Source organism: Triticum dicoccoides, chromosome 5A (assembly GCF_002162155.2).
Source record: "Triticum dicoccoides isolate Atlit2015 ecotype Zavitan chromosome 5A, WEW_v2.0, whole genome shotgun sequence".
Lineage (NCBI taxonomy): Eukaryota > Viridiplantae > Streptophyta > Magnoliopsida > Poales > Poaceae > Triticum > Triticum dicoccoides.
In genome coordinates this window covers 404,591,109-404,603,979 of record NC_041388.1, presented here as the reverse complement: position 1 = coordinate 404,603,979, position 12,871 = coordinate 404,591,109, and the positions used below count along the sequence as shown (strand labels likewise).

Sequence of the window (12,871 nt, the reverse complement as noted above, 5' to 3'; positions counted from 1 at the left end):
AAAGCCGTGATAGTGTCCTGGCCGCCCAGATGGAGGAGCACGAAGGGCGCCCAGAAGAGAAGCAGCTGGTGGCCGCCGCCGGCGGTGTGGACGGAGAGATGGCCCAGGACGAACACGGCGACGGAGTCGGCCGACATGTAGCCCAGCCACAGCAGCACCCCCACGACACGGGAGGAGCTGCGCAGCCGGAGGCCCGCGGTGGAGAAGAGGAACACTTGCAAGGCGAAGCTTGCCACTATCAGGCAGTGGATCTCCCATTGGTTCCACAGGTTTTGGACGTCCGCCAAGCTACACGCATGCAAGATATGGTTAGTCAATGCCGCTAGATTAACCAAAGCGATTAAGATTAATTGCTACTAGTATCTTTTGCGTCTTGCTTACCTTTGTGGATCATGGCTGCCAACTTTGTCACCGTTCCTCATTTTCATCGGCCTCATTTCATCCTTCTTCTTCTTCTTCTTCTTCTTCTTCTTCTTCTTCTTCTTCTTTGTACAAAAAAGCTTGGAAGTTACGTACCAGATTGGCATGCATGTGGCAGTCCCGTACTAGTATACGAGATAGGTAATCAGGACGGGACCTGGACTTTGGGGCTTCAAGAAGACCGGACGCGACGACCCCAGTCTTCTCAGAGCCGAGCAGGGCGGAGAAGTCGTCAAGTCCACACCTCGCTGCTGGAGCAGAAGCAAATTTCGTACTCCCTCCCTCCGCCCGAAAATACTTATCATTAAAATGGTCAAAAAAAATATATCTAAAATTAAAATACATCTAAATACATTTTATTTATTTATTTTGATGATAAGTATTTTCGAAGGGAGAGAGTACGAGGTTAGGAAATCGAATCGGAAGACCACTTGACCAGAGAGTGACCACGGACGGCAGCTTTCAGATGGGCACAAGCAAGCATTCTCTTATTTCCACGCCCTCCTTCCACCAAAGCCTCGAGAGATGACAACCTTACGGTCTATTTATATATAGTATCTCATCACTCATCAGTCATCAGTGTGTAAATCACACCTATACCTCAGGTTTCTCTTTCGGACGGCTGCTTTGTCGGAGAACCTTGTTCGGTTTCTTGCTTTGTTACTTGGAGAACCTTGTTCAGTTCGTCTGATCAGACTTCCTTTATTTCGGGCCCGCAGCTGATTCTGTTCGTTAGTTCTCAGAAGAATTGGTTACACACCTATTTCGGCTCCTGCATTATTAGGATGATTCTCTTACTTTCCTGACGCTAGTTGTGTGAAGCAAGTTAGAGAGCGTGTCAGTAGTTGTCTTGGACTGGGTCTGCTACTTTTCGTGAGATCGAATAAGAGCTCAAAGTTTTCTTTGGTGCTAGTAGTACATGCACATGGAGATTAAAAATAAATGCCTGTTGAGCAAATAATTAGAGTATTTACAACCGGACCTCTCAAACCCGTCTCATATGTCCGGACGGGCCGTCCGGTCATGATTTTTTGACCCAGAAGGACCTCTCAAGCGGCCCTCAAACGCCCTGACTGACCGGCACCCCCCATATCCAGCCCAAATATGGGATGGATATGGGGGCGCCTGGGACGCCTGCCTCGTCGGACAGACGAAGGGGTCCTAGACGGAAACGCCATCAAACCCGGTGGTCCGAAACTCGTCTCATCCGTCGGACCGACGACGCCGCGTGGTGCAGCTCCGGCGAGCCGCGTATTGCATTGCCCGCCTATTTAAGTCGACCGGCGGCACCGAAACCTTACCATCGATCCACATTTTCCTCCTCCCGCCCGTCGCCGCCGTCACTTTCCACCCCACCCGTCTGCCTAGTAGCCATACCCGGTTATATGATCAATCTTGGATGTTTTACAATCATTTTATAGCAACTTTATATTATTTTTTGGGACTAAACTATTGCCATAGTGACAAGTGCCAGTTGCTGTTTTTACTTGTTTTCCTTTCGTAGAAAATCCTTATCAAACAGAGTACAAATGCCACGATACATTTGGGTGATTTTTTCTGGACCACAAGAAAGCGTATGGGCCAAGGAAGCAACCAGGGGGAGTCCCATGGGGACCACAAGACACCTGGGCGCGCGAGAGAGCCCAGGTGCACCCAGGTGGGTTGTGGGGCCCATGGGGGTCTCCTCCACTGACTTTCATCTCTATAAATACTCAAATATTCCAAAAACCTAGGGGAGTTGACGAAAAATTGTTTCAGCCGCCGCAAGTTTCAGAACCACGGGATCCAATCTAGAGCCATTTTCCGGCACTCCGACGGAGGGGAACACGATCATGGATGGGTTCATCATCCTCATTGGTGCCTCTTCGATGATACATGAGTAGTTCACCTTAGACCTACGGGTCCGTAGGCAGTAGCTAGATGACTTCTTCTCCTTTTGTTCTTCAATACAAAGTTCTCTTGAAGATCTATTTGATGTAATAACTTTGTGCGGTGTGTTTGTTGGGATCCGATGAAGTGTGAGTTTATGATCAGATTTGTTTTGCCTTAATATCCGTACTTGATTATTATAGCCTCGTATTTCTTCTTCGATATTTAGGTTTTGTTTGGTCAACTTGATCTATTTATCTTGCAATGGGAATAGGTGCTTTGTGATGGGTTCGATCTTGCGGTGTCCTTTCCTAGTGATGGAAGGGGCAGCAAGGCACACATGTATTATTGCTATTAAGAATAAAAAGATGGGGTCTATTCCTACATGGATCTTGTTCACATCATGTCACCGTTCTTATTGCATTACTACGTTTCTCCATGAACTTAATACACTAGAAGCATGCTGGATAGCGGTCGATGTGTGGAGTAATACTAGTAGATGCAAGCAGGAGTCGGTCTACTAATCTTGGATGTAATGCCTATATACACGATCATTGTCTTGGATATCATCATGATTATTCGCTTTTCCATCAATTGTCCAACAATAATTTGTTTACCGACAATGTGCTATTTCTTGAGAGAAGCCACTAGCGAAACCTACGGCCCCCGGGTCTATTTTCCTATCATATACTTTCAGATCTACATTGCTATTTGCCTTTTCCTTTATTTGCATTTTTTATTTTCAGATCTATATTATCAAAAATTCAAAAATACTTCACTGAATTTTATTTGCCGTTGTTCCATTTGCTTTTACCCATCTACCTATTTACCAATCTTTTACTCAGGAGGGATTGATAACCCCTCTTACGTGTCGAGTTGGAAATATTTGTTCTTTGTGTATAGGTACCGTTTACATAGTGTTACATGATTTTTCTATTGATTTGATAATCTTGGTTTTATAACTAAGAGAAATACTTATCCGTTGCTGTGTTGTATCATCCCTTTCTTTTTTAGGAAATACCGACGTAGTCTCAAGCCACGTCATGTCTCATCATCATTTTTCCATGACCCCTGTAGGTACATGCAACGTGCGACCATCGCCGCACTGGACAACTACCCTATGTGTCAAACCATCATCCATACTCCACACATCAGCAATTAAGACTGACATTAGATATTTTCCTCGCTGGTTATTACAAACTCAAAATCGAAGCAATTTTGACCACTGTAGAGGCCATCGTTCATATCATGAGTCACTTGATGTCCATCCAACAGTGTGTCCCTCTGCTTGTAGGAGAAGGGAACGTCACAGGACGCTCTTGTTGCCACCATGGACACCGTTACCCTAGTCTTTGGGGGCACGGTGACTTGGTAGGCGACATCCTTGGTTGTTTCTTTCTCCATGGATGATCCCCAGCTGTACGGTCCACTAAACTCGTCTGTAACCTCCACATTCCCACCGGCGGTGATCCGCGGAACGCCAGCATGGATCTTCGCCCCGACACCAAGGTTCACCGTAACACTTGAACCCCAGGTCCTTTTCTCCGTGTCTCTGCACTCTAGCCTGAGTTGAGCCGTGTCGCCGGAGGCGGCGTCGTTGAGAGCAGAGGCAGCCGCCATGCCGACGACGCGGGTCTTCCCGTGGACTCTAGGCCGCGAGAGGTCGAAGACGACGTCGTAAATCTCACGGGAAGCAACGGCTTCTTCCAGCCGTAATCTTGCCTCCGCCGTGATGGTTGGGGCCCCGGCGTTGAGGCAGCTCTTCTTGCCTTCGGTGGTCAGCCTGTTGCAGTACCAGTTGTTGCCGAGGCTCTGGAGCGCCACGAAGCTGCCGAAACTGACTGCCCGGAACAGCGTGTCGACGTCGACGCCGTCGCCGCTTGTGGCGCCGTCGGGGGAGTCGCAGAAGATCCAGTTGGGGCTGCGCCGCCAGAATCTGCCGAAGTGGTTCGACCATATACGGCACGTTCCGTCCTGGTTGCTGTGGACGCGGTTGACCAAGGCTTGATCCACGCCCCGTGCTGAGAACTGAAGGTATTCATGGCGCTCGATGATCTGCGGGCAGAGGTACATGCCGTTGTCACCTTTGAAAGCAAGGTATCTAGGCAAGACCACCTGCTGCGACAGATCGTGGACGATGTATCCACCGCTCAAATCTTCATCTCCTTTCTCCAAGGAGAAATGGAGATTCTCCTTGGACACGCACGCGTACATCTGGAGCTGAGCATGTACAAACCTGTTTTGAGAATATATATACAAGAGTCATGATTAAGTTGGACCTTCTTACAGAACATGAGGAAAATGAACCTTGGGCCAATACGAAACGCACCTGATATAGCCGGAGCTACGGTCGCCGGGCGTGGTCTTAAACAGCGTGCACGTCGTTTTGGACAAGTCTTCCTCCGCTTCGTCGGCGGCTCCGACGATCCAGCCGCCGTCGTCCTCGCCGTCGTGCAGTTGGTTCGCCGCCCAGTACTTGTTGTCGTAGCAGCACCTGACGTGCAGGAGCCCGGGGTGCGCCTTGGACGGCTCCATGAAGAACCTCGTGTGAGGGCTGGTGACGTCCTCGCCGTCTAGCTGGAACAACCCATCGGCGGCAGCCCCCTTGCCTTGGCGCGCGTAGCACAGGTACTTGCCGCTGGGTTCTGATGATTGGAAAGCAACGCACCTGGGCGGCCTTGGACCTGAAGCTGGAGGCGCCTCGCTCATCGTCTCCATCGGATCCACTGCTCTGGCAACAGCAACGCATCCGCCCATGACGATGGGAGAAAGGTTTCAGAATTAATATGCAGGGTTTGATGAGGAATTGTAAGCTTGGATGGCGAAGAGCTGTAGGCTGTGAAGAAGAAGTAGCAGAAGTTGGAATTTGGATCTGGATTACGTACTCCGGAGCATAACCTGCCGGAGGAAAAAGAAGAGGCGTGTAGCTCGATTTTATTCTGTGTGCATCCGTTCTATCGTTGACCAGCCCTTTTCGTGGTCTTGGTCTTTGATCCTTTTTCTCCCAGTTGGCGAAAGTGCTACACAAGGTGTTTCAGAGCATCTCCAACAGCTGTGTCAAAAGACGGACGCGCGGGTAAACTTTCACTTTAACGCGCACGGGACATTTTGCCGTGTTCCAGCGGCGGCGGGAAACTAGCGCGCGTGGGGGAAAAGGCGGCAGCGCGCGTTAGATTTGGCGCACCGCTTCGAGCGCGCCTATAAATTGACGCGCTCGCCACGCGGCCTCCACACTACGCGCACTCTCATCGCTACTTTGCTGCACACTCTGCCGCTTGCTCGCCCCCGTCGCCACCATGCCGCCGCGCCGCCGTGGGTCGTCTGGCTACCGCGGCGTCCGCGAGCGCCCCGGCGGCACCTACTACGCTGAGATCCGGTCCGGCGACGTTCGGCTCGGCCTCGGCACGTTCAGGACCACGCACAAGGCCGCCCGCCTGTACGACGCGGCGGCGTGGCGCCAAGAGAGGCCGCCGGCGTAGATGAACTTCCACGACGTCTTCACGTGCGAGCAGGCGCAGGACGTCGCCCCTCCGCCTCATCTTATCACGGACCAGGAACGTGCAGAGCACCATCGGCGGCGGCGGCGCCTCCTCGTCGCCGAGGAGGACGAGCGAGCCATGGCGGAGTGGCGTCGGCGCGACCCGGAGGACGTCGGGACGAAGCACGCTTCTGGGCGGAAAGGACGGTAAAGCGCCGCACGGAGCGGTTGGAGAGGCGTCGGCGGAAGGCCTTGGCGATATTGCAGTGCGATATCGTTGAGGCAGGTGGGGTGTTGATCTTTGAGGATAATGATTCTCGTTGGGAGGACATGTGGATCGATACCTCGGACAACACTAGTCCCGAAGAGGACGAGGACGACTCGGAATAGGGTGTAGTTGCATCATAGTTCATCTAGTTGCACCATAGTTCATGTAGTTGCACTGTAGTTTTATCGATCTATACTATGAACTATGTAAAATATCTATGTATCGTTTTTATTATCTATGAAATATGTATCGTTTTTATTTAAAAAAATATGTATGCAATGTTTCGTGAGATAGCGCGCACGCTGCATTTTAGCGCGCCTACTCGAGCTATGCGCGCGTGCTAAATTTTAGCGCGGCTGTTGGAGCCAGCGCTGCCCGCCACACTTTTTCAGGCGATGGGCGCGCTGCAAAGTAGTTTTTAGCGCGTCGTCCGTTCGGCGGTTTTTGGAGATGCTCTCACAGGGGATTGGGGTATCTCCAACGCCGACCCACAAACCTCCCGCAATGATTTGGATCATTGAAGCATTTCAACGCGGACCTGTATCAATTCACGACGTGGTCCAGATGCGATTTCTCCCAAGAGACAAAAGTGGGGTGGTTTGCGAGAGTCTGGATTGATCCTAAGCCCGTTTCTAACCGTCGTGACCCACCAAAAACCCCTCCCCCTTCCCGCGTGTTTTCGATCAGCACCCTCCAGAGCGTCAGCGCCCGTATTAATGCCCGACCAGAGCGGACGCGGCAGCTCACTGCCGCCGGCACTGAAGCGGCGCGCCGGCCGAGAGAGCGCCGCCCGCGCCATTTCCCGATGCAGGCGACTGTCGCGCGTTCAAACGACACGACGGCCGCACGTCCATCCGTATGCCACCCGCATTGATGGCACGTTGTTGCCGATGTGTCTCCTCCGACGCCACCCGTCCGTCCCTCTGTCGCCCATCGGTGCTATATAAGTCGTTGCCCTGGTGCCCCAGTCATAGCCACATTCATCCATCTCCACACCACTCCCGCAGTGGATCCCTCCACGGCGAAAGCTCTCTGGGACGCGCTTACGTTGGAGTAGAAGAAGGCCATGGCCGCCATTGCTGTCGACTAGCAGGCCGACAGGCAGCCGAAGGACGTGCAAATGGAGGACGCCCCTGATGACGAGCCAGCACCACTCTCATCTTCCTCCGCTCCACCCTCGTCGGTGCATTACAATGTGACCATCGGCGAGGCCCATGCCTATTATATGAACATGGTGCGGAGGAGCGGCAGGAGCAGTTCCGGATGCACAGGCCCACGGCAACTACAACCACAACCTCTTCTAGGAGCATCTGCAGGCGGAGGAGCAGGTCACTGTCGACAGGGCGGTCACGCCGGACGCGGACCTGGCGAAGCAGAAGGTGTTGCTCGAGTCCTACCGCTCCGCTCGCGAGATTTGCCTCGCCCACTGGCGGTACCGCCAGAGGATGGCAGAGGTGGCGGCCGCCGACAAGTAGTGCGATGATGATGCGGGCGAGGCGTTGTTCGACGACACCGCGAGGAGGACATTGCCGAGACCGTGCCTCGGCGCGACGACCACGAAGAAGTCAGCACGTTCGCGGGCGCCATCGGCGGCGAAGAAGATTAGTGCACGGTAGGTCGCTGCCGCTCGTGTCCCAGGAAGGACACCGCTCTTCCCCTCCCGTGAAGCTTCAGTTCTCGGGGCTGATGGCCGGAGACAGAGACCGGATGACGGCGATCATTTAGATTAGACATTAATTATACTCTAGAGCCCACTGAGGACCGCTTTGATGTATTTGTAACAATTGCCTAGGATAATTCCGCACACCGATCCATCATTATTCCACACTCGCTATTTATAATATATAGTAATATATTCTAACTTTATGTTAACAACACCTATTTTTATATTTTAGCTCTCCGATATCATGCAAAGTTGTCCTTTTTATACCCACAACGTAGTTTTATTTCTTGTTTCGAGATAGAAGCAAACTTTCGGTGTACGTAGAGTCGTATTAGTGGCAGATAGGACTTGAGAGAATATTGATCTTACCTTTAGCTCCTTGTGGGTTCAACACTCCATACTTATCACTTCCACCTTTGGAAATTGCTACGATGATTCCTTACACTTGGGGATTATCAGCTGATACGGGCTTCTAGCAATAATCGTTCTTACCTACGCATCAAACCACAACGATGTTTCGTCAAGTTTGTTGTTTTAACCTTCTTCAAGGACCGGCCACAGTCAAATTCGATTCAACTAAAGTAGGAGAAATAGACACCCGCCAGCCACATTTATGCAAAACTAGTTGCATGGCTGTCGGTGGAACCGGTCTCATGTGCGTGGACATGTAAGGTTGGTCCGTGCCGCTTGTGACGTCCCCGATTCAATCGTACACTAATCATACATGCAAACGTGTATGATCAAGATCAGGGACTCACGGGAGGATATCACAACACAACTCTACAAATAAAAAAAGTCATATAAGCATCATATTACAAGCCAGGGGCCTCAAGGGCTCAAATACAAGAGCTCGATCATAGACGAGTCAGCAGAAGAAATAATATCTGATTACAGACATAAGTTAAACAAGTTTGCCTTAAGAAGGCTAGCACAAACTGGGATACAGATCGAAAGAGGCGCATGCCTCCTGCTTGGGATCCTCCTAAACTACTCTTGTCGTTGTCAGCGGCCTGCACGTAATAGTAGGCACCTCCCTAGTAGTAGCAGTCGTCATCAACAATTGCGTCTGACTCCTGGACTCCAACGTCTGGTCGCAACAATCGGATATATAAAGGGGGGAAAGGGTAGCAAAGCAACCGTGAGTACTCATTCAAAGTACTCGCCAGCAAGGAGCTACGCTACATATGCATTAGTATCAATGAAAGGGGGTAGTATATGTGGACTGAACTGCAGAATGCCGGAATAAGAGGGGGATAGCTAGTCCTATCGAAGACTATGCTTCTGGACGCCTCCATCTTGCAGCATGTAGAAGAGAGTAGATGGTAAGTTCACCAAGTATCATCGCATAGCATAATCCTACCTGGCGATCCTCCCCTCGTCGCCCTGTTAGAGAGCGATCACCGGGTGTATCTGGTACTTGGAAGGGTGTGTTTTATTTAAGTATCCGGTTCTAGTTGTCATAAGGTCAAGGTACAACTCTGGGTCGTCCTTTTACCGAGGGACACGGCTATTCGAATAGATCAACTTCCTTGCAGGGGTGCACCACATTTTCCAACACGCTCGATCCCCTTTGTCCGGGCACACTTGTCTGGGTCATGCCCGGCGTCGGAAGATCAACATGTTGCAACCCTACCTAGGCACAACAGAGAGGTCAGCACGCCAGTCTAAATCCTATGACGCAGGGGTCTGGGCCCATCGCCCATTGCACACCTGCACGTTGCGTACGCGGCCGGCAAGCAGACCTAGCCTCCCTTATACAAGAGCAGGCGTTCCAGTCCAACCCGGCGCGCCCCGCTCAGTCGCTGACGTCAAGAAGGCTTCGGCTGATACCACGATGTCGAGTGCCCATAACTGTTCCCGCGTAGTTGGTTAGTGCGTATAGGCCAGTGGCCAGACTCAGATCAGATACCCAGATCTTGTTAAGCGTGTTATTTTGAAATAACCATGAACGCCGACCAGGGCCAGGCCCACCTCTCTCCTAGGTGGTCTCAACCTGCCCTGTCGCTCCGCTACAAAGATTCACTCAGAGGGCCGTCTGGACAAACGTCCTTTCAGACCCAATCCATGAATCACCCGCAGGTACTCTACGAGCCGACCCAACTTTAGTCATCACAGGTATCATATAATATGTATATAAATACATACCCGTGATCACTTCCCGAGTGATCACGGCCCGATAGTATAGCATGGCAGGTGGACAAGAATGTAGGGCCACTGATGATAAACTAGCATCCTATACTAAGCATTAGGATTGCAGGTAAAGGTAACAACAGTAGTAGCAAGGACATGCTATGCATCAGGATAGGATTAACGGAAAGCAGTAACATGCTACACTACTCTAATGCAAGAAGTAGAGAGAAGAGTAGGCGATATCTGGTGATCAAAGGGGGGGGGGGCTTGCCTGGTTGCTCTGGCAAGAAAGAGGGGACGTCAACAGAGTAGTCGATCGGGACACCAGCAGCGGCATTAGTCTCGTAGTCTATCGGAGAGAAGAGGGGGAAGAAACAATGAATATAATGCAAACAGATGCATAGCGATGCATGAAATGACAAGTAACGGTGCTAGGAGTGCCCTAATGCAGTATGAGGTGATACCGGTGAAGGGGGGAAACATCCGGGAAAATATCCCCGGTGTTTCGCGTTTTCGGACAGATGAATCGGAGGGATAAAGTTGTGTGTTCGCTATGCTAGGGATGCGTGGCGGACGAACGGGATATGTATCCGGATTTGTCTCGTCGTTTTGAGCAGCTACGGTTTATTTTATATTGATTTAAAAAAATTTAAATCATTTTAAACATTTATTTAATTATTTTTAATTCAACATTATCCAGAACAGTGCATGCTGATGTCAGCATGACGTCAACAATCAACAGGGATGTTGACTGGTCAAACTGATGTGCGGGACCCACATGTCATACTCTGTTTAGGTTAACTAACAAAAATGCCCGTGCGTTGCAACGGATAAGAAATACATTTAAGAGTTCGTGTGGTATTCGCATAAGGATCCACTTTATGAAGATCCCATTGTATTCCAAAAGCTCGTAATCTTCTTCTCTGCTAATAAAACCCACTACTTCAACTCGCTCTAAAGAAGTTAAATTATATGTAACAAAATGTTGATATTCAATAATCCCGTGTCAAAATATTACAGAAATCTAAACGTTTATTCCTTCAGTGCGACGGTAATTGTGCATCATCCGCATACCTTTAGCAGCTTGAAATAGATCATATATTAAGTCCTGTATCTCGCAATCCCAGCTATTGTGAGGGGCGAAACAGAACGCGAGCAAGATGCATCGTTGTTGCACTCTCTTTACTCTTTATCCCTTTCTATCTCACAAACGACATCGATGACATTCAAAGTTCTGGTCAGCAAGTACCGGTGAGCCTCAAATATCTTATTCCTTAAGAAATATTTCTTTCCAATATTTAATCCACTCTTAATTATTACATTTGATAATGTAAAAACAACATCAAGTAACAAACACCAGCAAGTAATATAATAGGTGTTCATCCGATTTCTTTTAATCAGTGCTAGCACGTATAGCCATCCAACAGAACTCAGTGCATTTTCTTTTCATAGTGTTGGTCCGAACCAACTGATTTTTCTTTGACATCAAGCGCACACCGTGACTCGCCCCGCTGGCTCGACTCGCACATGCGTCAACTTAACTTTGCCACGTGCTTCATAGGACCCACGCACCGCCCCGGACCCAGCCGCTTTTTCTTGTCGGTCGAGTCGTTCATTCACCACCCACCAGCGAGAGGTAGCAACAGCAAGCCCCGTTTCTTCTTCTCTTATCCTCAAGAACCGAGGCCGCTGGTCCTCCTCCTCTGCTCTCCATCCACCTCACATCACCACCCATCTCTCCTCTTCCTATCTATCCAGCGCACCCCGCCCCCGCGAACTCGCCGCCCCGTGCTCCGGATCCGGCCGATCCCGCGCCGCTCATCCTCGCGCGCCTCTGCTCGCCTTGACCGTGAGGAGGAGGCCAGCGGCGGCACACCCCCAGGCATCTGCATCCCTCTTTCTCATCCCGTACATCCACGGATACTCATCTCGTTCTATGCTTGTAGGCCGATGTGAAGCCAGCCGCTGACACGCCGTTGCAGACCACCAGATCCGGAGTGCCGCCGCTGGATCCTGTCCGCATCACGCCACGCCGTTGCAGACCACCAGATACGGAGTGCCGCCGCTGGATCCTGTTCGCGTCACGCCCGCGTCAACGGCGGCTGTCAGAACACTCTCTCCTTCTCGAGGACTCCGGTTCTCTTCGTTGCCTTCCCATCATGATGGGTTATTTCTTTTTTGCCTCTGATTCTCGTGAGAACCCGAGGGACTCGCCCGCGGATCTTTCTTCACTCCTCATTGTTCTCTCTCATGTATTTGCAGTATGTTTGTTGTTTTTTGAGAAGTCTGATTAATATTACGGATAATCTGCATTTGTATATAAACGAATGAGAATCAGTTTAGAGGAGCGATGTGTGACAAAAAAATCGAACGTAAACGCACGACCAGACAGAGTTTGCGTGCGTGATGGCCGGGCTGAAACTCTATTGAAGTGATCGCGAGTTGAATACCAAACAATATAGGGTCCTTTTTGTAAAACTAAAGCGTTTTTAGGTAACAACTTGAAAAGGTAGTGCGGGTTAATTTCTCAAAAACGGGAGGACTTTTCTGCAAAATGGCCGGCGACGTACGACCAAAACCAATCGGTGGTTTATTAGTAGGTAAAGATTGGGATTTAGCTAATCTAATTACTGTTTAATTAAACAAACTAGTTAATTAGATTAATTAAACATGATTAACTAACTTAATTCATTATTTAAATTATTTATTTATTGTTTTTAATTCTTTTTTTTATATACGTCCTAGGGGTGGGGCCCCACCGTTAGTGGCACAAGGGCCGTAGCGGGCATGGGCGTTATCGGGTGCGGGCGCACGCGCACCCGCATGGAGGCGGCGGAGGGCGCAGGCGGGGCCGTGCCCATGGCGCGGCTAGGGGAGGGCGCCGGTCGCGGCGAGGAGGCCGGCCGGCGAGCGAAGGGGGAGAGCGGGTCGCGGGTCGCGGCCGCCGGTGACAAACGCGGCTATGGCGGAACGACGCGGGGCCTGCGGGGCGAAGGATGCGCGGCGGAGCGGGTGCTGCAGTGGTGGAGGTTGTGGTGGGGTC

General features: G+C 50.6%; 1 protein-coding gene across 1 annotated transcript; it reads right to left on the bottom strand.

Moving 5' to 3' along the window:
• Positions 1–3,377: 3,377 nt before the first annotated feature.
• On the bottom strand, positions 3,378–5,154 carry LOC119297442. Its single transcript, XM_037575232.1, has 2 exons — positions 4,619–5,154; positions 3,378–4,525 (listed from the first exon to the last, which is right to left on the bottom strand). Exons 1-2 carry the CDS (start codon positions 5,044–5,046, stop codon positions 3,460–3,462), a joined length of 1,494 nt encoding a protein of 497 aa, XP_037431129.1. The 5' UTR covers positions 5,047–5,154; the 3' UTR covers positions 3,378–3,459.
• Positions 5,155–12,871: the final 7,717 nt, after the last annotated feature.

Excerpts from the sequence above, each read along its gene's own strand:
- LOC119297442 (XM_037575232.1), bottom strand. The coding sequence starts at position 5,046 with ATGGGCGGATGCGTTGCTGTTGCCAGAGCAGTGGATCCGATGGAGACG. Across the intron at positions 4,526-4,618 it reads CGTAGCTCCGGCTATATCAG|GTTTGTACATGCTCAGCTCC; the intron begins GTGCGTTTCGTA and ends TTCTCAAAACAG.